The following is a 24,844-nucleotide window of genomic DNA, read 5'->3' as shown; positions in this document are numbered from 1 at the left end:
GGTAATTCTCCCTTGTGTAAAACTCCACTCCTGATAACCAGCCTTGGAGAACAGGCAGACGCACAGGCACCTTTTTCATGTCAATCTAGTTAGAGTTTATTGATTGCCCTTGCCTTCAGCTAATGTACTTTTATTATTATTATTAAATAATCTTAATTTTTCCATCAGTGGAGCCTGCACCCGGGAGCCTTGGAGGATTCTAGCAAAAGGATTATTAAAACTAAAGATTTGTAAACAGTTGAACAGCAGCATGGCCCATTAATCTGTCAGAATCTGCAACTGGGGAGCAAAATATCCCCACCTGAGAATATGTGAGAGAGCATCAAATTGGCTCCTTCCCCTAGACTCATCATTTAAAACTGTGGCCTCCTTTTCATGACTATTTCTGCATTGTTATCATCCCCCAAGGGTGCAAAGGGTGCGGGTGGCTCCTGGGGAGCTGTCGCCTGGGCACGCGGGCTCTTGCAGGACCCTGCCCTGGCACGGTGTGTGACTCAGTACCCCAGAGTGCCAGAGCTGTTGCTGGGTGCTCCTCCTGGCTGGCAGCCCCTCTGAAAAGAGCTGCCCAGGCAGCCTCCAGCCTCTGCCTGGCCAGCTGCAGAGCTTGATCCTGGCTCCTTCCAGGTTACAAAGATCAGGGATTTCTTTCCCAGTCTAGGCAGAAGGATGGCCTAGAGGGGACGGTTTCTCCTAGAGGATTGTATGCATCTGCTTGTAAACAGGCAGGACAGACAGGAGAGAGTCATCACCAAACTGAGAGATAGAGACGGACATCCAGGCACACAGTCCTCTTGACAGTAAACTGCAAAATAGTGACTAAAGTGGTTTCAGGGGCATTTGGGGATTGTTGGTAGAGGATTTCTGGGACAAAGATCAATAACAGTGTCAGCAATGAAAACACTGTGTTGCTCAAGGGTATGATTTTCCTGGGGTGGCAGGAAAGCAGAGAGAATCAGAGCTGTCACCTGTAAGTAGCCCTACTCCTGTCTGCAGTCCCAAATTAACACATCTTCATGCCACCACTATTCCAACTCCTCCTTGGACAGCACTGTCTTCCCTGAAGACTTGCTTGCCAGCTGCACCCTGGGCCATGCATTATTGTGAGTTTTTCCTCCTGTGTCCTGCTTTCTTCATTGCATCACGAGAGGTCCAGCTGAGTCCTGTGATCTGGCACCATGAGAGCAATCCAACACAGGTCCCTTAATTCTGCCCCACAACATGCCCATACCACAGATTTTCACTGGGAAACAAAAACCTTGCCCCAGTGTTGTAGATGAAATAGGAGCTCCAGATTAAGATAATCCATGTTTCAGAATAAAATAAGGTGCTTTTTTTGGCAGGAAAAGAAAGTACATCTGGTCTAAATGGAGGTAAACAAGACGTCAGAGTCCTTTTCTCTGTGTAAAGCAACTGCCCCAGAAGGTGCGTTCAGGCAACAACAGAAGGGCTATAAAGGGACCCCAAGATGCTCATACCCACACCTTGATCTAGACATGGCCATACAGAGCTTGCTGCAGTACACGAGCTGTAGCTCACTGCTCTATGTGGCAGCAGGGCTGGTCGCTCTCCTTTACTTTCTTACCAGCTTGAAGAAGTCGGTTTGCAGTTTGCCTCCTGGGCCGCGACCTCTTCCTCTGATTGGAAACTTGAACGTGGTGGACCTGAAAAAGCCGTTCCAGTCACTGACAGAGGTAGGGTCTGAGGGAGCAGGCAGGAGGAAAACATGCAATTCCTGAAGCAAGAAATGCAACTAGGGAAATGGAGACGCGATTGCGTTTGCATTGCGTGGAGGGCAGAAATGAGGTATTTGGTATATTGGAGGGCTGGCAGAGTGCCTTTACCTTCAGAGGTATATACACACATACGTGTATTTTTTAATATATTTTTATATATATATATATAAAATATAATAACAAATTCCTTCCTTTATACACACACAAGCATAGACACCCCCACCCCCCTTGCAATCAGCACCATATTGTTGGTATTTCAAGCTCCTCAGAGGCTGCAGGTAGAAGACTCGAGTTGCGCTGGTCTGCTGACAGATCAGAACTATTTGCCATCAAGAGATGTCTCACTGCAGGTAGGCCTCTCCCACTCCCCCACATCTCCATTTCCCTAGGTAGGAAGGGAGGAAGGGAGGGTATCATCCCCGCAGCGGAGGAAGCGCGGTCACATACACGTTTGTTTTCAAAGCTAATTGTATCTCTGCTATGCAACGCTCCACTCTGCCTCCTCAGCCTTTCCCCTGCACAAACACACTGGCCAGGGCTATTTAAGGCTTGATGTATGGCTTTTATATGTCTAGGTAAACAAATTGCTTTTTCTTCTGCAGCTCCATGGATACTTTTATTTCTAAAAGAGAAAGAATAAGACTTCAATATTATAAAGCGATGTGCAGTGTTTGTTTCAGAAAATGTCTGCTGTGTTCCCACATGGAGGTGGGGACAAGGCACTGTGAATTCCGCTTTCTCTCGGTTACTGTAGAGACGGCTGAGGTGCCGTGAGTGACCTGTCACATACCCTGTGTGTGTGCTCACCCGACACTGTGATGGTGGAAACCCAGTCCCCAGTGATCTCCTTCAGCCACCTGAAGAGCCTCAGTGAGGGGGCTGTGCAAACACTGAAATTCTCCAGTTAGTCATAGAAGAAAGGGCATCCTGGGCTGCAAAAGTACAGAATTCCTACAGCAGTCATGCAGTGTTCATCTGCCTTGATTTACAGTGTAGAGGACAGTGCAGAGCACAGTTTTGATGGTCTTCTGGCCCTGAGCTCCCATCTGATCGTAGGTATGTTTGAGGGTGCTGGTATGGAAGAGCAACTATTTTTGGCTGTAATGGGGGATTTTGTGATAGAAATGTCATGCGAAGGCACCAGACTAATTTCCTATAATTTGCCAAGCAGCTTTCTTTAGGCTTTTGGGCCTGCCACATCCAATACTTGTGTTGTTGAGAAAAAACAGGGTTGATGCCAAGAAGTACTAATGCAAAGAAATGACCCAAGGAGGGCTAGGAGGTGGCTGTGATTCCCTGCCTCTGGCTCTGCCACACACTCTGTGAGCTGCTGGGGATGAAAGAACCAGTGTTAATGTTATCTCCCAAGCCGTCAAACCACCGTTTGATGAAAACAAATTCAATTTGTCTGGTTTAATAACAGGAGCTGCTTCTAATCTGAAATTCAATTTTCAGAATGTATCTAATGCATAGCAAATGGTAACCCAGGCTCATCGGAAACAAGAAGACATTTGGAGCGGATGGCTTGCAGTGTGTTTAAATGAAGTTTAAAATACCGAGTGAATGATTAGATTGTCAAAGCCACCCTTCTGTGTAACAGATGATTCATATTTAATTTGCTATAAAAGCCTAGAGCTCCTGTGACATTATCTACATGAATATGCTTCCTAGTTGGATTCAAGTTTCTGGTGGCCAGCAAATAATTTTGCGATGACTGTAACACTACCCACCTTGCCATAATTAGAGACAAGTGCTGTCCTGAAAGAAAGAGTTATTGTCTAGCTTTGTTTTTGGAGTGTTTGTGGCTTCAGCCTCAAACATGTGTGCATGCCTGCTTGCCTCAGGTCAACAGCATTAAAATAAACAGGCCTGCTTGCTACAGCATTTTCTAACCAGCCCCCCAACGGTAGTATCACTAGGCTGGCCTGTTACTGCAGAACACCACAGGAATGCAATGGCATTGTATTGACTTCTCTGATAGGAGCAGTGATAGCAGACACCTTGTTGTGCAAACAGGGTGCAAGCAGAGATGCTGGCAACTGATAGCTGTTGCTCATTAGTTGCATTACAGCAGCACCTGGAGACTTCAGGCAGGGCTAGGAGGCTCCTTTCAGGTGAGAAACCACCTAGGGTGGCTAGTGCTAGTGTTTGGATCCAGATCTGGTTTGGAATGAACATATTTATTTACCTTGACAGCTCTCCAAGATATACGGCAATGTCTTCACTGTGCATTTTGGACCCAGGAAAGCTGTAGTACTGGCTGGGTATGAAACCATCAAGGATGCCCTTTTAAATCATGCTGAAGAATTTGGAGAGAGGGCAGAAATACCTATATTTAGGAAAATGACACAAGGAAATGGTAAGTGACCTTTTGGTTTGTAAGTTTTTGTAGTTTGTCTATGTTCATTATACACTTACAACAGAGGGTAACATCCTCTTGGAGATTGCTTTTTGTTTCTACAACAGTGTATCAAGCACCTTTGGTACCAGTGTGTATGACTGGTTTAACATTTATAAACGTTTATTAACCACAGGTAACATAATGATGTTCCACCTTTATTTTAGGCATAGCATTCAGCCATGGAGAGCTGTGGAAAACTATGAGAAGATTCACCTTGTCCACACTGCGAGATTTTGGAATGGGAAGGAGAACCGTTGAGATCCGAATCCTGGAGGAAGTAAATTCCCTTATCAGATATTTTGAATCCTATCACGGTGAGTGTCAAGACTTTCATGCAGAGACAGAAAACATGTCTAGCAGAACAATAAAGATTAATGCAAGTTTAACTCTGAGCAAATGGTATCTCATGGTTAAAATTCAGTATATGATGAACCAAGGCCTTAAAACATTGAAACTGAGTTCCCGCTAAGCATTCTGGGTGGTGAATGGGTTTTTTCTTTGGGAGCTCAGGACTACATTTCCATAGGAAACCAGATTGAAATGAGCACAATTACATTGTCATTTGTTTTCATTGCTTGAAATATAGGGAAACCATTTGATACGAAGATGATACTCAACAATGCTGTATCCAATGTCATCTGCTCTATATTGTTTGGAGAGAGGTTTGAATATGATGATCCTGTATTTCTAACTTTGCTGAAGCTGATAAATGAAAATACTAAGCTGTTGGGCTCCCCTATGGTGCTGGTAAGATCTTGATTTTATGTTTTAGCTTTTAGTTTCTTGGAGGATATCCAGTTGCCCATGTTTGTTCTCTTGGCCTCCCACATTTTGCTTCTTGAGAACAAGAACGTTATCAGCCAGCCAGCCTGTACAGAACACATCTGCAGTTCTGTATCCACCACACACAGATGCCCAGGCCCCTGTGAGTAGTCTGTGAAGCTTATTAGTGAAAGAAAAAAAAAGAGTCTTCACAAAAGGAACTATTTTGCCCTCTCTGAAGAGCAGAAGCACAATATGTTTCTCATATCAGAGATGGAACCTGAAATGCCATCTCAAATCTGCCTTCTTGTATTACACCTTCAGTAACTGTTTTAACTGTGCCTCCCCCAGAACCAGGTTTGACAAACTTTCTTTTATTTTGGCCACTGAAACTCAATCTTAGCAAACTAACAGCTGATATAAATCTGTTCCCTTCTGAACACCAGTCGAGTCATCTTTCTGAGCCACACTGAGGTCTGCAGCTGGCTGTAATTCCAGACTAGCTAAACCCAAAAAGCACCACACGAGCACAGGTCAGAGTTACACGCTGTGTGCAGACACTCTCCCAGGACAAGGCACCAGCTAGCAGCTAACAGCTGGTGTTTGTTTAATTGTCTGGCAGGGCAGCCAGTGGTCTCCTGGAAGATGTGCACACCTCTCATGGGATGGTGGGGGTGAGACCCCTCCTTTCTCCTGACAGCACCTACGTCCATATGACATAATGCAATGCTGTGCTCAGTCCGGCTCCTAGCACCAGTGTAGTTGGCTTAGCTCGGTGCTGTGCCTAAGCTAATTGGCTTGGAAAGCACCATGCTGACAGAGCAATGTTGTCTGTCTGTGGAGGTGGCCAGTTCAGGTGCCTTCTGCTGCTACAGGAGGTGGCACACCTGAGGGCTTTCCCTGGAATAAATACAACGCTTGCATTCCCATCTTTCATATCTGAGACACTCTGTCCCACCACCTACACAGCTGGAAGCTCTTAGAGAAGATTAAGCTGATGAGTCTCCCAAAAGACACGGCAAGGACTCATGCAGAGGTATAATACTCACTCACAATATACTCACAGAGGTATAATAACACTCTATTCTGCAGCAATTCATAGCTGCTTGGACTGTACAAGCGAATGTGGGGGAATTACAGCCTGAAAATATCAGGGCATGGGACAAGGGACCAGCAGTGTGATTTGAGATACCACTACATGTTCAAAATGCCAATTAACAGTAAGACTTCTCCTGCTCCACAGTTATATAATTTCTACCCATCCCTTGGATTTCTCTCTGGAGCTTCCAAGACGGTGCTACAAAATGTCAGTGAACTGAATGCTTTTCTCCAGAAGCTCTTCCAGGAACACAAAGAAGAGTTTAATGAAAATAACTTAACAGGCTTTGTTGATGCCTTTCTGATGAAGCAACAACAGGTACTTTAAAGCTAAGTCTCAGAGTCTCTCTTAGCTCTGACTTATTGTTAGGACTGACCATCTGTCAGGGACTGGGAGTGATTAGAAACAGAACTGCAGTGAGCAGAATATATCAAAGCTCATGCTCACAGTGATCTGTGCTGTACTTGCTCCATAGCTCCACTGAAACTGCTAGTTAAAGGGTTCTAGTTGTCAAGGTGTCCCATGTGGGTGAAATAAGGTACCACTCAGCACACGTAAGGACGTGATCATCCCAAACCTTCCTGCAAGAATGGTACTGTGATAAACTTCATTGTAGTAACTAAATTCCAGCTAACCTAACGTCTAGACCTGGGAATGGCACATATGCTTGGGACCAGACAAATTCCATACTGCATAGGCCCTAATGCTAAAATACTAAACATTTATTTTCCCAGAGCATATAGAGCCACAAAAAGATAAAATGCAGATAAAAATGGTGGCAACACAGTCACATATTGGTATCACTTGCTGTAGAACTTATGACCACTACCTGTATGTTTTGAAGGAGTCAAAGAAAACCCACACTATGTTCAACAATGGAAACCTATTGTTTTCAACCCTGGATCTCTTTGCTGCTGGGACTGAGACTACTTCTACAACTGTGCGCTGGGGTCTTCTTCTGATGATGAAATACCCAGAAATTCAGAGTAAGGCTGAGAAGTCCTCTTGTACAATACACTATTGCATGCTTAAGGCTTTGATCGTGGAAGGGAGTGGAACTCATTCAGTGTTGTCTAGAGTAATTATTCTGAGTACTCTGGGAGAGATAACAACCGTTGACTTTACAAAGGAATTTTATTCAGCTGGATTGCAATAAAGCAGCCCAGCCAAGTGGGAGAGGCTAAGGGTCAGTCTACAGTTACAGTAAAGCTCCCCCATCATTATTCTCCTGCAGGCTATGGGCTTACGTCACTAAAGGTCTCCGTAGGAGCTGATTCTGATCTGGTTTCTGTTGAAGGTTATGGGGTAACAAAGGTGTGTAATCAGAATCAGGCATGGGATGCCTTGTAGTGACTCCATTCAAGCTCTCTTGGCTCAACAACAAACCTGAAAGAGCCACACCATGCCTTGACTTACCCACTTCTGCTCTCCCAAATACCCCTCAAAGTTTTGTCTTTTCTTCATCTTGGCCATTCCAGTTGCAAGATAAGAGGGTTATCAGCTTCTTAATCCTTTCCTCCCTCCAAGGAAAGATTCAGGAAGAAATGAACCATGTCATTGAACCAGGAGAGCTGCCTAAATTGGAGGACCGGAAAAAAATGCCTTATACAGATGCAGTGATACATGAAATACAAAGGTTTGCCAATATTGTCCCAATGGGCGTATCACGATCAACTCCTACCGATGTGAATTTCCAAGGCTATGTGATTCCTAAGGTGAGCTTTGAGGCTAGCAGCTTACACTGCACAGAGTCCTTATGGTTTTGTTTAAAGCAGACAAGAAGAAAAATATAAAAATCTAAAGACACCGTGATGCATGGTTTAATCTATGATGTGATCCTTTGTCTTGGATCCAGGACAGCTATCATAAACGTGCACTGGACTGTGGTCTGTTACAGCTGTTTGAATCCAGAAAAACTAGAGACTTTAACTAAATCACACTGGTTTGAATCTCTTATGTCAAATGTGGAACCTCTACTTCAGCATCTTTAAAGATCAGACTCTGTAAGAAAGGAATGTTTTGTGGTCCAAAAAGTCAGTAGCAGCTACTGGTAACAGGCAGAGTCACAGTGGGGCAGGGAAGTGTCCCCCAGTTCTATTTGCCATGGCTCAGCCTTAGTTACCTCTTCACTTTAGAAAAAAGCAAGCAGCCTGGCTCAACTAGGAGAGTGATCTGCTCCAAACAGGTACTGTGAGTTTCTCTGATGCTTCTTAGGGTACAGAGATTATTCCGCTGCTGACCTCTGCTCTGAATGATGAGTTACACTGGAAAACCCCGGATCAGTTCAACCCTTCCCACTTCCTGGATGACAATGGGAACTTCATTAGGAGAGAGGCATTTATTCCATTCTCCATAGGTGAGAGGGGGCTGTGTGCACCACCTGGGGCTGGGCTAATGGCACGGTTCCCCTGATTCCAGAAAAGAATTAAAATCAGGGACACAGAACATAGGATAAGGGATTTCTGGTCATTTCTCCTGTCCACCATTGCTGTAGGTAGCCACCTCTTCTTTGGCGGATCTGGGAGACACTGATTTACCCACAGCCACTGAATAATTTCACATACCTACAGGCTTCTGTGTAGTTTGAGACCAAGTCAGTAGCACCTCTAACACACAGAGAGAAGGAAGGAAAAATTTCCTACCTCAGCAGCCAGTTCTTACAGACTGTACATCCAATTTAGAAGGTCTCAGACATCAACACTAATGGTTATGGTGCTGATAATTTATTTTTCTCCTTGTTGTTTTCAGGACGAAGGGCTTGCATTGGAGAAGGACTTGCCAAAATGGAGCTGTTCCTCTTCTTTGCAGGCTTGCTCCGTAGATTTGTTTTCCAACCCCCTCCAGGAGTGGATAAGTCAGACCTAGATCTCACTGCTGATGTCGGCTTTACCTTGAACCCCATGCCTCACCTGGTTTGTGCTGTGCCCTGTGAATGATCAGATGACATGGAGTTAGAGTAGTGAACACTTCAAGCTTGAAAGCAAGTCTAGTTATGGGGAAAAGCTGTCTGTAGCTGAGCTTTAGGGGAAGTAAGACACTGGGCATTGCTATTTTTCTCTCATTTATGCCATTCTTTCCAACAGTGCTTGCAGTGTCTGCATCATGCAAACCCTTCAGACACTGCTCTCAGAAACAGTGTGATTCATTTCTGGAACAGCACATCAGAGATGCAGTTTTCAGGGCTGTTTGAAAGAATGAAATTGCTTCAAGCCTCCTCTATAGATGTAACCATCAGAGGCTCTCTTCTGAGAGCCTCCAAGGGAATTTCTCAGCCCAGAGTTCAAGCTGTATAGCAGAGCTGATTATCAGTGGCCCAGAGACAACAGACACTTGATGGATCTAGAAATCTCCCCAGGACGGTTGTTCAGCTGAGCCTCAGACTGAGCTTCCATTGTGCGATACAACCTGCCTTATCTTTATTACAGAGTCCCAGACACAAGGGTGTAACATGGGCTGATGCCAAGAGCCAGACACGGGACAGTTATCAGAAAACATCAAGTGGTTTGGGAAGTGGGTTCATTCCAACTCACATTAGGCACTTTATGCCGAAGAGCCTGTTTATGATGGGGCCAATCTAGAAGCTTTCTGCTTCTGCTAAGAAAGGCATTTCTACCACTCCCTTACCTCTCCTCGCTTTGTGCTGTCTCTGGCATTTTCCTGATCCCTTACTAGGCCACCTTAGATCCCTAAACTAGCAGAAAATGACCAGCCACAGAAAGTGAAGAGTTTCTGACTCAGCATGGCTAAAGCTGGATGCAAGCCCAAGGCAGTGTGAGGGCGATGCAGCCATGCTCCCATCAGAGAGCTGAGAGAGGCTCAGCCCTCTTCTCTGCTTGCACCTTAGGAGCTGTATAGTTGCTTTCTAGATCCTCTCTACCCTCCACAGAGAGAGAAGATCCTTCAGTGGATGATTCAACTGCTGTAAGGTCTGAATTGCTCACTCTCCATTGACTGCAGGGTGAACCATCAGCCACAGGCTCCTAATTCAAACTTCAATCTCATGTATCAGGTGTGTTGGGATGAATAGGGACAATATTTTCCATTTGACGGGAAATGGAGTGTCGACTCTTTAGAAAATAGTGCTGTCTTCAGCTCTGCACCAGATACACAACCCCTGACATTTCGAGCTCTCTTGCTCTCCAGACATTCCTTGTGTCAGGGATAGGCAGCAAGGTCTTGAGGCAGAGTAACAGATCAGCCTGCACTGCTGAGCAAATACCACTGCCATAGGTTCCCATGGAAGTCATATGTGCTCAGAACACAGCAGGAGCAGGGCCATCGCAGTAAGAACTTCAAGTGAAATTTTGGTGCTTGCAAAAAGTCCTTTGGACACTTATGTAGGAACCAAAGTTACAAATCCAGAGCTGATAGCGTTCACATTCTGCCAGCAGAGACCCTGAATCACTGTTAAGGCTAATCAGATTTTGAATGTAGTCACTGTGAAGACAGATGTAAAATTGGTAATAGAACCTGGAAGGAGAAGCAGGTTAAGCTTTGTTACCAAGTTGCTCCCCTGTACCATTAACTTGTTGTATGGGGGTCTCTGTAGAAAGCTGGTGACACCCCAGAGACTGTGGCTGGCCTAGAGCAGCTGTTTGATTACTACAACCACTGATTTATTTCATGTAGCAGACATTAGGAGTAGGAACAACTATCTGTACCTGCAAGGCTACACCCATGTGATATGTGTGTGAAAGCTGAATAGTGGTGCAGGTACGAGAGAGGAGGCTGCTTCATGTGCCGTGAAACAGGGGGAAACCACATACAGGTTAGGGAGCAGTGAGTCACTGAAGATGCTTTTGTGTTGGTTTGGAGACAGGAAAGGCAGGTTAGGATGAAAAGAAAGAAGGGAGAAATAGAAAGTTACAGAGACTGAGGGGGCAGTTATGGTGAATCTATAGCATAAAGGTAAAGTTGCTTCATCTAAAGCTGATCTGTGCTGCAAATGGAAGGAAAGAAAGGAAGAAGAGAATATGAAGGGATTACAAAGTAGGGCACTCTCTAGCCAAGAGACTGACTCTTCACACTAGCTTTAGTTCATGCAGCTAAAGGCAGCACTCTGACAGTTGTATGGTACCTTGTACTGGTATTGCACTTGCACGTGCATTGTACCGTGGGGCCAGCTCCAGCTTCTAGTTACATCTCCGGAGTCTGCTTTACAAGCTATGTAACAAGAAAGCCTTTGCTGCTACACTTGCTTACATTTGTTTTGCTGTTGCTCTATCTGCAGTCTAACTACTGCAAGCCTGTCCATATCTCCTACTTAATAAATCGATATTTTGCTCTGTTGATGTTTGACTATCTGGTGTTGCAGGACGAAGTTGATTTTGGGTCAAACCGATAAAGTTGGGCTGCACCACCTTTAATACACCCACGCTGGAGAGGTGAGCACAGGGATCCCGGGGCAACGTGGAGCCAGGACATGTTTAGCAATGCAGAGTGAGCAATGTTCCCAGCCACAAACAGCTCAAAGGAAATAACTGAACTTCTAACTCCAGAAAATCACAACTGCTGTCTGAAACAGGACATGGCTCTGGATGACTCTCTGATGTGGCCTCCTGTGGCTCCTGCCCTTGTTTAAAAGGAATTCATCACAGTAAAAGCCAGCAGGAATTATCTGAGACTGCAGTCCTGGATGCACTGCTGGTCAAGGAAGGGCACAGACATTTTGGAGGATTTAAGTTAATTCAAAGAATGCAGGGCTGATGCTTTACTTGCTGGGTCTCCCCGGGGTGGTTAACCGTCAGCACAGTGGCTGTGCTTAGGGGTCAGTGGGTGATGCCCACACTCCATGTCCTCACCAGAACAACCTGGTTCACATGCGGTGGCAGGGGATTGCCACGTGGGCTCGAGGGACCGAGGACAACCTGGCTGTGAGCACCCTGAGGGGCCTGGCTGCCCCAGGAATGCACCCGGAGCGGTGTCAGCGCCTGGCAGGTGGTTTGTGCTCAGCTCTGTGTGCTCAGGCAGGGGAGCACGTAGCAGCGCGGCTTCGGAGCGAAACACGTACCAGACACATTATTGAGACAGGAATTTCTTGTCATCGCAAGAGCTTGACTTACCTTTGTCATTTTAATGCATTGCACTCAGAGCCTGGTTTAAAAAAACCCAATACGTCCCCCCCTCCACCCCAGCTTTTCAGAGATAATTTAAGTCTCTTTCTGAAAGGCCTTTTTATGATTTCAGCAGCTCCCAGGGCAAGGACGAAATACCAGGAGAGAGGCAGGAACACGTAACTTCTGCACTGCAGGGTGCTGCCGGTCAAACAAAACCCTGCAGGAACAAACATTTTTCACAGGGCGCAGAGCATGTGCCGTCGCAAGTTCTCATGGCAGTGCCCACATTCTGCATCCTGTGCCAGCCCTGATCCTTCTTGCCTGTCTTTACAGCCCCTCTGCCTCTTCACTCACTTGAGCAGGCAGGGTTGAGTCATCCTAGGCATGCTCCGAGGGAAACTGTTGCCTCCAGCCCATTTCTTGGAAACTAATAAAAAAAAAATATCTCAGAAATGTTGCAACATACTTGCTTCTTCTGCTTCTGGGCAGCTGTTGTGCCATAACATCTCCACACCACGCAGGCAGCTCCAGTGTACAACCAAGCAGCCGTTTGCTCTGGGACTGTGCTAACCATAACTATGCCGACTTTCAGATTAGGTCCAATTCCTTCCCCACCTTCTTTGCATGTGCAAGGCTGAGGACCCATATTTGCTGAGTAATGGCCTTTTATGATCCAACCTTTGGATGAATGTACCTTTAGCCTTGTGCTTCCTGATCATGTAAGACAGCTTTTTCTTCCCTAAACAGTCTTATTCCATTGGCTGTTTATTCCCAATATCCTCCTGAAAACCACTATTCAACCAGGTAGATGTCAATTCTTCCTGTACAAGATTTAAACCTTTATGAGGGATACAAGCTCCAGGTGTTCAGCACCTTTGACTTAAAATAATTCCATTCTCCTGTCTTGTTCCCCTTCTGAAGCCTGCCAGGTCATCTGGCTTCATTAATTTCTTCCCTCTATCTCTTAGAAGCTGCTCTTGCAAAATGAAGAATCCTCCCAGAAGTTTCAAATCTAATTTTGTCTTCCATTCCACTCATGAATCCACTCATGATCACTTGATCCAAGCTAATTTTCCATGGCTAGCTATTACATGTCCTCTACTTCAGACACAAAGTCTGAAATCACATCCCTTCTGGGCAGTTCAGAGCCGACTTTATGAAGAAGTTTATGGGCTACAACCCCCAGGGATACATGGGCTTTACCATTATTAACAACCTTTGATCTCCACTTGACATCAAGAAAGCTAAAGTCTCCCATAACAATACTATTTCTCTCTCCTGTAACACTGAGATCTCAGACTCTACCGAAATCTGAATCTGCAGGTTTCTAATAGGATTCAAAGAAACCTTTTAATTTCCCCATGTCAGTGGAGTGTTTGGAGTGTCATAGTACTGCTAATAAAGGACCTTGAGGTCTCAGGGGGAGGAGGAGGTTATAGAGGAATGCCAAGCACCTTTTCCCATGTATATGTTCTTGCACACACATGCATGGGTTTGTAATTTGAAACTCTCTTTACTTCTGGACAGGCTTTGCAAACTGCTTAGACCACATTCTCTGAGGTGTTTAAAGAGGGTGGAGTATGCAGTATTTATTTAGGTACTCTACAAACCTTAATAAGAATCGAGTGCTTGTAGCAATCGCAGAGAGCAAACAGAAAGCCAGCTGGCAGAAACTGAACAGTGCCACTGCATTTTTATTGCTTCTAAGCCCCAAAAAACAAATTATTACTAAAAAAAAATGTCTTTTTTAATTTCATTTATCTCTGATCCTGCATTAATTTGTCTGCTGTGTGCAGCAGTATTATTAGCTGTACTCTATTTTTCAACTGGCTATAAAAATTCAGCTTTTAAATTTCCTCCTGGTCCAACTCCTCTTCCGATCATTGGTAACCTGCACTTGGTGGATCTTAGAAGGCAAGATAAATCACTAATGAAGGTAGGACAAAAACCCCCAAACCCAGACCCTCATAGACTTTAACGCTGCCTGGGATATATCAGTGAGAATTTTTTAATCTTTTTTTTTAATCCAAACTAAATTTTAAAGGTGTGAAAATAGCTTTATAATATTTTTCTGAGCTGCTTCTAGCCAATGTCTGTGTTGATGCTATGTCATTTATGAGCGATCAACCATTAAAAAAAGACCCCTGGGTAATATGGGATTTCTTCATGTAATTGTGATGATGTACATGAAGTATATAATGCTTGTGGGATTTTGAATATTAATTTGACAGCTCAGACACCCAGAAATCTTTTAAAGCGTTAGGACATAACTAACGTGAAATGGAATTGCTTCCCTCTCCTCTGCCCCGGAGAACCAGCAAGGGGAATTTCACGATGCAGTGACCCCAAAACGGCTTCAGAGAGGGCCAAATCCAGATGCCCCATCATGGCCTAAAATCCACTTCCCTCTTGAATTGGATATGCATTAAAATCTAGACAGCAGCACAAGCAAGGGATGGAAAAGTTGCACTCAGGAACTAGAATGAATAGCCTGTAAGCTCTTCTATTAACCTGTCATTAAGACAACTCACCCCGCTTATGGTGGTAAACTGCTCCTCGTTGCAAGGCAAGGCTGGCGCAGCCTGGGGTGTTTGTGTCGGGCTGCTGAGCGCTCCCTCCTTGCTTTAGCAGACAGCACCCTCGGGGACTGACCTGCGCCAGGGTCAGGGAGCGCAAACAGACAGCGGCGGTTCATGACCAGGCGTTGACACGGCTCCGTAACACCAGTGCTCAGCAAACACCGGCGGGTCTCTGGGAGCAGCCCAGAGTTAGTGCTGCCGTGGGGTGAGGCTCCCAGCACCTGGCGTTGTTATGGGCAGTGGCAGGTTTGGGGTCAGTTTACCCAGCGGGGCTGGGCAGCCGTTGCTGCAGTCTCTGAGCGGTGGTTTGGAATTACCTCTGCACGCTTTCATCACCTGCTAGGCTCTCTTTGGTGTTGCCTGTGTTCCCCTTTACTTCGGGATTACTCCAGAGGGATTATCCCTCCATCTCACCCTGCAGAGAGCAAAAACTGGTGATTGATTGAGCAGCAGACACCAGCGTTTGCTGGCTGGGCACCCTGATGGGGTGCCCCCCTCTCCCCTGTGAAAGCTGCCGGTGGACCCAGCGCGGGCTGAGGCTGCACACATACACCGTGTGTTTGCTTAAGCAGCAGATTTCAACTGTGGCTTCCCTCCACCTTGCTCCAAGCCGGCCCAAACTCTTCTCAGTTGTCCCCGAGCGCTGTTTTCAAGCTGCTGGGGAGCAAGATGCAACCGCAGCGATGGGGCAGAGGAAGGCAGGAGCAGCCAGCCTCCCACGGTCCCCAGTGCAGTGACAAGGAGAGAGATACACGGGCAGGGGCTGCGGGGGGCATGACAGTCTGACCCTTGTAAAATGCAGGCGTGTAGCAGCAGGCACACACATGATGGTCCTTACAGAGCATGGATTCCCCACCAGCCTGCCTCACGCTGCTGCAGACCCCTTTTCCTGCCAAAGAGGAGTGGGGATCTATGCACAGCACAGTGGCAGACGTAGGACATGCCAGCAGGACCGCATGCTTCTGGAAGGGTTTTCAGCCTCCTGAGGAACTGTGTTGCCTTTGAAACTGCCCAGCAAGGCATAGCTTTGGTGGGGAGCTGCAGAGAATTTGTCCTGGGGCGTGTAGCAGTGAAAGAGCCTCTCTGTTACAGCAAAGATACATGCAGAGCCTTCTCGGGGCAAAACAAGCATCACTTTGTGTACAAGCATGGGGACAGCCAGTGGTTCAGGCAGCTGCCTGCTCCTGCTGTGGATTTCCCTGCTGCGCCCAGCTGAGCTTTAGGTACCAAAGACAGGTCCAAGCAGAGGGGCATGGATTTGCAATATGTGGTCATCCAGGGCAAACTACATGCCTGGCATGGGGCAAACTGCTCCTCTGGTCTAGTAGCAGGGATGCAGGAGTGCTTTGGTGTGAGAGGAGCATCGTACCAAAGATTTCCTGTGTGACAGCATCATTTGCACTGAAATGTCTTCTCTGTTTTCGCCTTTCTCCGGTTTGCCAACTTGTGTTGCCATCTGAGGTTCGGTCTTTAACTCTAGGCGGGTTTTTTGTTTTTCATTTACTTTCTCCTTAAGAGAAAAACCAGATTCGTAATGCACTGATGGGGGGTGGGGGTTCTTTAATGGAAAGAAACCTGAAATCCATACAGATGTCAGCCAGGCATCCCTGCAAAATGCCTCGTGCTTGACCATGATGAGCTCTGGCTCACGGGCACCATTCTGCAGGTAGCGGCTCCACAGCTGTTCCCAGCAGGATGCCAGGCTGTAATATGTCCTTTCAGAAAGCAATGGGCACTTGCCCCATGCACGCTCCCTCCCTTCCTGACCATCACAGCTCGCCTCTTTTTCAGCTTGCGGAAAAATACGGCCCCATCTTCACCCTCCACTTTGGGTTCCAGAAAGTTGTGGTCCTGACCGGGTACGAAGTTGTGCGGGAGGCGCTTGTGAACTACACAGAGGAGTTTGTAGACAGACCATCCATCCCAATATTTGACCAAATTCAGAACGGAAACGGTACTAGAGCAATGAGCGGGGGTGGGCGGGAGGGACGACACCATCGCTTAGTGCCAGCCTAACTGTTCATCCCCAGAGCCCGGCTTTTAAACATCCCCCTTGGACCCTTCTGAAGCCAAGCCAACAAGAAAACATTTGGCTTTCGTTGTTTGCACACAGTGCCTCCTGGCTTTTCATAATTTTTGCTAATGCACTTGTGGCTGACCAATATCACAAACATTCAAGGGTGAGGAGTGGGATTTTTAAAGGCACTGTGGTAATTCTGAGGTTAATTTCCATAAGATGTCAATGAGAGCGGCTCACCACTGCGTTTACAAACCCTCCCCACAGTTTCAGGGGACTTCGGACTAACTGGTTTGGCTGTTTGGAGCTGTAGGGCTTTTCCCTTCCTCCCACTGGCAGGTGCCACAATTTTGGACATCATCAGTCCCTCGTGCCTTGCCTCCCCACTCTTGGCATCTTGGGTGGACCAACATGAAAGGTTCAGGCAGAAACAATAGGCTGAGGCTGGGAATGCACCCCCACAAACAACCCCATAGTTTTTCCAAGGCAATTCTCCATCCCTCGGTCTTTCAGAGGACCTTTTGCCATCCTCTGCTTTCAGCTGAGGCTTCAGCTTTCAGCATCCAAAAGGCAGCTTTATATGCTGGTCACAGGCTGAAGTTGGGATTACAATTAGAAATTAAATGACCCAGACATAATATCAATAGATGAATTTATCGCTACATAAGGAAAAGGAATCGATGGGGAGAAAAGCATTTTTCAGAGCTAATTTACATGTAAAATATCCCTGTGGGAGACTGTCAGTATTGCACTATAAGTCCTTTTATGCTTACCTTCTCAGCCCAAGTCTGAGCCATGCAGAGGTGACCCAAAGCTGTAAATTTACAAGAGCTGTTAAGTAACAATGGTCACCAATTTTCCCATGAAACATTTTTTCTTCAGAAAATTCCAATTTCTTGACTCTGAAGCTGTTTGCAGATATAGAGTGATCCAGATGAATTTGCATGAATTTAAGAAAAATTTAAAATTATGTTTAGAAATTTGCTTTAACATTTTTAGAGCAAGAACTTTTGCTTTTCAAATTAAAACTACACTGCATTAAAATAATGCTTATTCTAGAACAAACACATTTAAAAACATTTCAACCAAGATGAAGATGCAAAGTGCTGGAATACAGCTTTTCAACTGACACAATCTGAGATGGTCTTTGGATTACTGACACAATTTTTTCTTTCACTATTTCCAGCTCTCTGATGGGATGAAATACCCATCCCTGCTTGGTAGTGTTAGTGATCATTAAGGCATGAGCTCAGAAACCTACACAAAATTGCAGTATTTTTGCCACTGCTGATATACAGGGTTGCTGTGAATCCCAATAAAACAGTTAAGCACTGACCAGGGTTGAGGAGACTGAGTTTTCCCATCCCACATAGAAAAAATACCTTTATGACTGGAATAGGATGAACAGAGAAGCTTCAAAGATACAAGCAACCTTGCTTGAGGCCTTAGACTTGCAACCAAACAGGGTCAGAAAGGTTGCACGACTGACTTAGACCAACATCTCTCCCCAGCTCTACAGCCAACCTGTATTGGTCTGAAAGTCATGCCTGCTCATCTTGCACTCAGGAGAGGGCTGGGGCAAACTGGGTTGGATGGGAGCTTGTTTTTCCCAAACTACAGGCTCTGTGAGACTGGGAGAAAGGAGCTGAGAGGGTATAAGGGATAGGGCACACAGAAATGGGAGACCCTTAGTCCCTAAATCCATGGGAAACTGGGCAGCAGAAACACTTGTGGAGATCCCTCCTCATCCAGTCCCCTATTTTGTTTCGTGTGGTGGGGCTCCTCCATCCATGAGCCCAGCGGCGATGTCTCACGGCCTCCCCAGGTTTGTTCTTCTCTATTGGGGAGCTGTGGAGAACAACGCGGAGATTCACTGTATCCAGCATGCGCAACCTCGGCATGGGGAAGAAAATGATAGAAGGGAGAATTTTTGAGGAGCTTCACTTCCTTATCGAGATGATCAAATCCTTCAAAGGTGAGCTGGAAACCATCACAGTGCTATACAGCCTCATATGTGTCACTGCTGCTGCAACATCTCACTAACATTTCCATCCTCCTACCATTGCAGGGGAACCTTTTAGCCTGACGTCCTTCAACTGTGCTCCAATCAACATCACCTTCATCATGCTGTTTGGGGACAGATTTGACTATAAGGATCCAACATTTCTCACTCTCTTAAGACTCATAGATGAAGTTATGATTCTTCTGGGATCTCCATATTTGAGTGTAAGTAACCCGTCCCACAGATTAACATGTTTTTACACTGGCACATTACATTGGTGAGCCACGCAAACCATAGGATTTAGTTCAGCAGTTTTAAATGTTCAGAACCAGCCATTACACCTAAACTGTGACAGTTCTCCACATACCACCTTGGTCAACACAAATGTGCTGCCAGATTCCCCTTTGCTATTCTCGTTTTGAACCACCCTGCACATCTGTGTGGCACTAATTTGAGAAGAGAACTATGGTGATTTTAATTCCACAGATGTTTTGGGTTTTTGTTTTTTATTCTTTTTCAGCATAATGCACCATCTAGGCTTTCTTTGCCCTTGCTGCATTTTCTAAAAAGACACATTCAGTGTTGATGTCTAGGTGAGTGAGATTTCACAGACTGCATTAAAAACACTTCCTTGGAAAGTGCCAGGAAAACTTCACTTATTTTCAAACTATCATACCCAGTCCTTCATAAATGATGTTGGAAAAAACTAACTAGTTTCATACTGATCTAAAGTGGCTGGTGGCCTGGCACAGTGGAGCCCCAACTCTGTTGAGAGGATGACTAGGCTGTTACTGATAGAGGATCTGTTCCCACAGAACAGCATAAAGGCTTAAAATTAGGTAGTACTAAAGAAAGGCTCAAAGGTTGCAAAGCCCTCTCTTAGGAAAATCTGTCCAGGAGGTCCCTAGGATACTACGATACTGCTGCTACAGGTCAAAACTCAATGGATATGTCATGCCTTAGGATAAAGCTGTTTCAGCATGATGATATTTCTGCCGATTTAATGCTTCTCTTTTTTAATTCCTCATTAGTATTTCAATTTCTACCCATTCCTTGGATTTCTTTTCAAAACCCACAAGATTATGCTTGGGAAAATAGAAGATGTGCGCACCATTTTAAGGCAATACATGAAGGCAAGCAGGGAGGATATCAATGAGAACAGCGTGAGGAGCTACATTGATGCACTGATATTCAAGCAACAAGAGGTATTTGACTGCTTAGCTTTGTTGACTGCAGTGTCTCCTTCCAATTTTCCAGCTAAAACAGTTGCTAAGTCTTGATTTCAGTCATGTCATGTAAACCTATTGAAATCCATGCTGTTATTCCAGTGGTATTGAAATCAGACACCAGTATCTTACAGTGGGTGTAATTTACTGCAGGGATTTTTCTATCAAAATTAAGATATGAAAGACACTGTTTCAGTCCACTCCTGAAATAGCACCACTAATAATGTGAGATCAGCAACTTGTTCCTAGTAGAAAATGCATGAATTCACATGAAAACTGACTCTGTCTTTCTTTTTACAACAAATCAATTAATCATCAATACTGTTGCTCCAAGATGAATGGTACACTTAAGTACTTGAATGATAATTCATCAGTACAAGTCCTAGCCCTGCCCTGCATCTTATCCAACACAAAACATTTGGGCTCTGAGTTTTTTCTTCTTTCTAGCTGGATCTGGGACAAACTTAGGTACTAAGTATTCTACCCTCCTATGTGGAGGAAGGGTCAGTATAGTCCTAACGCCTAGCAGAAATGGCCTGAAAAGTCATTTTGAACATTGTTGGGGATTCAAACCTGCCCTTGGACAGGCACCGTCCCTCAGAGGTAGGATTAGCTGAAACTCCTTCTGTACAGGGGAGAGGCCGGGCTCTTTCCAAAATTGTGGGGCTGAGTCTGTGAACAGTTTCTGGCCCTGGGCTTCAGCCTGCTTCTAGGTGGAGATGGATGTGCAACCAAAACTCCACTTCAAACCTTCCATCTTTGGTGAATGCTGTGCATTCAAGATCAGGTCTATTTTATCACCCAGTTCACAAACACAAGATCATAGTCAACAGTATCATAGGCTGTGCAGTATTTCCCAGGCTTGCTGAATACTAAGACTGGTGGTTTTAAGACCTTTCTTACCACTTGTGTTTTTCAAGGAGAAAAATAAGAAAGACAGCCTCTTCCATGATGACAACTTGATAGCATCCATATTGGACCTGGTCATGGCGGGAACAGAGACCATAGCCACAACGCTCCAGTGGGCCATTCTGCTGATGATGAAATACCCGGAGATTCAAAGTGAGCTACTTTTATTCCATCCATGGCATGGCAGATGTGGGGAGGGGAGAGGCCTGGCTCTTTTTCCTTAAGAGCTGAATCCCATCTCTTTATTGTTATGCACTCCTGATGTAATTAGATGCTGATCAAATTCACAGCAGAAGTCCCTTTGCCTTGCTAGGAGAAAGGATTAAGTGGACATGAAAGTATGATGCTGGGGAAAAAACCCATCCACGTGCCTGAACTAGAAATAGAGCAAGGAAACCCAGGCTTATGTTTTAAGAATCCTTTCTGTCTAAACCCTGGAAAAAATATGTTTTTCCCAAACCCGAATCCACGTAGGGAATGGGCTTCCTTGCTGGGCACATCCCCTCTGTATGTTCCTTCCAGAAAAGGTGCAGGAAGAGATTGGGAGAACTGTCAAATCTGGAAGCTGGGCCACATACGAGGATCGGAAGAACATGCCATTTACAAATGCCGTGCTACACGAAGTGCAGAGATTTATCACCCTCCTGCCCCACGTTCCCCGCTGCACTGCTGTTGACACCCACTTCAGGGGCTACTTCCTTCCCAAGGTAGGAAACTGCTCCATCCCAGGAACATCCCCCCCCCCCATTTTTGCCAGTGCCATAAAAGACTAGTGTCTTTAGAGGGAATTATAGGACTGAAGCCCAAAGTAAGCATCCAAAATCACCACCAGAAGAGTTTCTTCCCCTCCAGTGACTATGTTGAGCGCAGAGATACTGGTATTGTAGAACTCAGTTCAGTCCCTCTTATCCTCAGGACTTCCTCACTCCACAAGTGACCTCGATTTACCTCCTTTGCGCCATCTGCACAGTGAAGTGTTTGCCAGGGAATTTATAGGATCTGACCCTCTTCTTGAGGTTTTCACAGCACCTCCCAGGGTCTGGCTTCAATCCTTCACACTGCTGGGAAAATCTCACTGCCTTCTCTCTCTACGGGCTGATGGGATAAAACCCTCAGAGTCTTCACCTGCTTTGGGTGGAGCAAATCTCCTGGGACACCAAAGACTGTGTCACAAATTGAACTGAAACGGAGCACTTCTGCTATATTTTGTGCCTGCATGTCCTTTTCTTCCAGGGTATAATTGTAATCCCATCGCTCACCTCAGTGCTGCTGGATAAGACGCAATGGGAGACACCACATCAGTTCAACCCCAACCACTTCCTTGATGCTGAAGGGAATTTTGTAAAGAGAGAGGCTTTCCTGCCCTTCTCCACAGGTAACTAAAGGGCTATGGCAGGAACATTTTATTACAATATACACTAACAAGGTCTTCATGGCTGTACTGCCTTTAACTTGGTCAATAAGCAACCAGGCAACTGAATAGAGTCAGTTATTCTGCATCCAGGCAAAAGGCTGCTCTCAGAGAACACCACTGAAGGGGTTGGTCCCCAAAGGTTCAACAGGAGAGAAGCAATATATGGCATCCAAAAGAAGATGGAAAAATGCCTTAAAGCTGTCAGGAGTAGGTGGACAATAAGACAGGACTGGTGGGGCTGCCAGCATATTTTTGTACAGGGTATCATGAGCTCTCCTGCAAGTGAGGATACAATCCAGGGACCCTCAAGTTCTGTCTTGAGGAAAGTCTCATGTATGAGTGGGTCTGATGGGCAAGGCCTCACCCACTGCCCACCAGAGCCAAAGAGGAGGGTCACAATAAGCCTTGCACCTTGTCTGGGTATTACAGCCAGCAAAGACCCATATGGGACAGAGTACCTCAAACCGTATTACTCTTGCTGTGAAATCTTAAAACCAAGGCCCTGGACTGTTCCCACAAATCATCTTGGATGGCAGTTCTCCCAGTGGCAGTTTTGAGAGCTCCAAGGATTCCCAGCAAGACCTGTTCTTTTAGAGGAAGAAGGACAGCCCCATGGTTAGGGGAGATGACAGAGCACTTGTCATCCTGATACTACCTCCAGCTGTCATTTTCGTCAAGTCACAACCTTTTTATTTTCTTTTTTTTTAATCTCAAATTCACCTACAAAATATTATTAACATTCTTTCCCTGGAGGGTCATAAACCCAAGTCCCCTGGGACTTAAATTGAGCTAACGGTAGGAATAGTTGTTAGATATCAGAAACTGTCCCCTAAGCCATCCTAAAAGAAGAAATATCACTTCCACAGTGCCTTCCTGACAGCTTCCAAAGGCTGTTGATTTCCAGAAAGGCTGCCGCCCAGCCCATGCCCTCCATGGCTGCAGCAGCATGCATCAGGAGAGGGCACAGCTGGATGGAGTTTAACAAATCCCAACACTGCAGAAGCCCATAAATACTATAAAGGGAGATTTTCTGCAGAATTCTACAAGTCCTCCTGAGTAACCCTACACTTTCCAGCTGTTTCTCTGAAAGGACTGCTTGAAGGAATTCCAGAACGTGCTCCAACCACAAACCTTCAGTAGTGCCTTCTGATGTTAGGAAGCCAGTACTCGCTGCCCACCAAGTGCTTCACCCGTTCAGGGACCATCATGCAAGGCCTGAGAATCTAGCACAAAGAGGGAGTAGGAAAGAAGAAACTGTCTTTTCAAATAATGGGATGTTAGGATAAACAGGAAAAGTGAGTTTCAAACCATCCCACTTCGGGAGGAGGTAGCATTTTTCTCTCATGCTGCTTTTCAAAGAGAAAGGCCTAAAGATGCTGAGAGGGTTGGAAGAGCTAAGGATAGGGTAAACATAAATGCATAATAACCTGTAACATGGCTGTGACTTGCTGCTGCAGGTAGCTGTGGGATAAAAGAGACCAGGCAGGCACACTGTACCAGTGTGACTGGGACAGCTACCTTTAGCAGCACAGGCTCCTCTGCTCCAAAATGCTCTGGTGTGTTTCAAGTTCCACTCCTGCTTCCACTGCAACATCTCAGATGCTAACGTGTTCATGGCAAATATTCTAATTCGATCTTTCCATCAAGTAAACACACTGCTTTCATCTACAGGGCGAAGGAACTGCATTGGAGAAAGTCTTGCCAAGATGGAGCTGTTTGTCTTCTTCGTAGGGTTGCTGCAGACATTTACTTTCCAACCCCAGCCTGGAGTCTCAGAGTCTGACTTGGACCTTACTGTTCCCCAAACTACTTTCACATTAAGGCCTCAGCCTCAGGCAACCTGTGCTGTCCTGCGTGAATAACCACAGCCTTGCTGAAGAGCAGCCCAACAAGTGAGAAGCTGCTTAGACCCAGCTTACCTATGCTAAGTCTCACCATCCCCCATCCTGCCACATCACCCTCTTTCACATCCCCTTCCCACTGTCTCCATCTCCATTGCTCTCCAACACTACATCTGCTCCATAGGTTGCTGACCCCCTCTTTGCTCCTGTGCTGTGAGGGGTGCGTACGATCAGTTAGAAACCATGATCGTGGTTGACAAACACACACTTCTGCTCAAGACAGACTGTGCATGGAGCCAATGGAGGGACCAAGGAGGTGGTCTGGTGAAGGGGATGCAGCCCACAAGTAGTAGGTGGGATACCCAGGCTCCCATGGCAAAGCAGTGACGTTCATAACGTTGCAGAAATCTGCCTGAAATCCTGAGAAAAGACGCACCAACATTTGCTAAAAGCCACAGAAATACACTGTGGATCATACACTTGAATCATCTCTAGGTACCTCCTGAACTTTTCCAAGCTTCCTAATTATGCACAGTTTCTAGAAATATCCTACCAGGCTAGGCAGACAAGTCAAACACTGAGAGTGAAAAACCACATCAATTCATGGGATGGGACAACAAAGTCATTTCTACCTTGGAACAGTGTCCTGAAAGGTGCCCCAGCGTCTGCAAACCCATTTAGATAAGCAAGTGCTGTTACTAAGTTCAACACTGCTTCACAGTCTGAATGAGAGAAGATCTACATTTCTAAGTTTGCAGTGTAAATCATAAGGCCATGTGAGATTTGTACCAGCAACCGATCATAA

General features: G+C 45.7%; 2 protein-coding genes across 2 annotated transcripts; both read left to right on the top strand.

The window, feature by feature from the left end:
- Positions 1-1,490: 1,490 nt before the first annotated feature.
- On the top strand, positions 1,491-9,169 carry LOC141966760 (cytochrome P450 2K4-like). Its single transcript, XM_074919841.1, has 9 exons — positions 1,491-1,691; positions 3,930-4,092; positions 4,299-4,448; positions 4,721-4,881; positions 6,140-6,313; positions 6,840-6,981; positions 7,523-7,710; positions 8,210-8,351; positions 8,744-9,169. The coding sequence occupies exons 1-9, from the start codon at positions 1,494-1,496 to the stop codon at positions 8,929-8,931; spliced, it is 1,506 nt and encodes a 501-aa protein (XP_074775942.1). The 5' UTR covers positions 1,491-1,493; the 3' UTR covers positions 8,932-9,169.
- A 4,620-nt stretch (positions 9,170-13,789) lies between these two features.
- LOC141966350 (cytochrome P450 2W1-like) lies at positions 13,790-24,221 on the top strand. Its single transcript, XM_074918918.1, has 9 exons — positions 13,790-13,987; positions 16,422-16,584; positions 18,473-18,622; positions 18,716-18,873; positions 19,681-19,854; positions 20,796-20,937; positions 21,307-21,491; positions 22,018-22,159; positions 23,870-24,221. Exons 1-9 carry the CDS (start codon positions 13,790-13,792, stop codon positions 24,058-24,060), a joined length of 1,503 nt encoding a protein of 500 aa, XP_074775019.1. The 3' UTR covers positions 24,061-24,221.
- Positions 24,222-24,844: the final 623 nt, after the last annotated feature.

Source organism: Athene noctua, chromosome 15 (genome assembly GCF_965140245.1).
Source record: "Athene noctua chromosome 15, bAthNoc1.hap1.1, whole genome shotgun sequence".
NCBI lineage: Eukaryota > Metazoa > Chordata > Aves > Strigiformes > Strigidae > Athene > Athene noctua.
The sequence above is the reverse complement of the archived record's forward strand: the minus strand, read 5'-3'. Positions and strand labels throughout refer to the sequence as shown.

Bases quoted from the DNA above. Each gene is read 5' to 3' on its own strand.
- LOC141966760 (XM_074919841.1), top strand. From the start codon at position 1,494: ATGGCCATACAGAGCTTGCTGCAGTACACGAGCTGTAGCTCACTGCTC. The intron at 1,692-3,929 runs GTAGGGTCTGAG...TTACCTTGACAG, and splicing joins CGTTCCAGTCACTGACAGAG to CTCTCCAAGATATACGGCAA. The intron at 4,449-4,720 runs GTGAGTGTCAAG...CTTGAAATATAG, and splicing joins ATATTTTGAATCCTATCACG to GGAAACCATTTGATACGAAG.
- LOC141966350 (XM_074918918.1), top strand. From the start codon at position 13,790: ATGTCTTTTTTAATTTCATTTATCTCTGATCCTGCATTAATTTGTCTG. The intron at 18,874-19,680 runs GTAAGTAACCCG...ATTCCTCATTAG, and splicing joins TGGGATCTCCATATTTGAGT to TATTTCAATTTCTACCCATT. The intron at 22,160-23,869 runs GTAACTAAAGGG...TTTCATCTACAG, and splicing joins TTTCCTGCCCTTCTCCACAG to GGCGAAGGAACTGCATTGGA.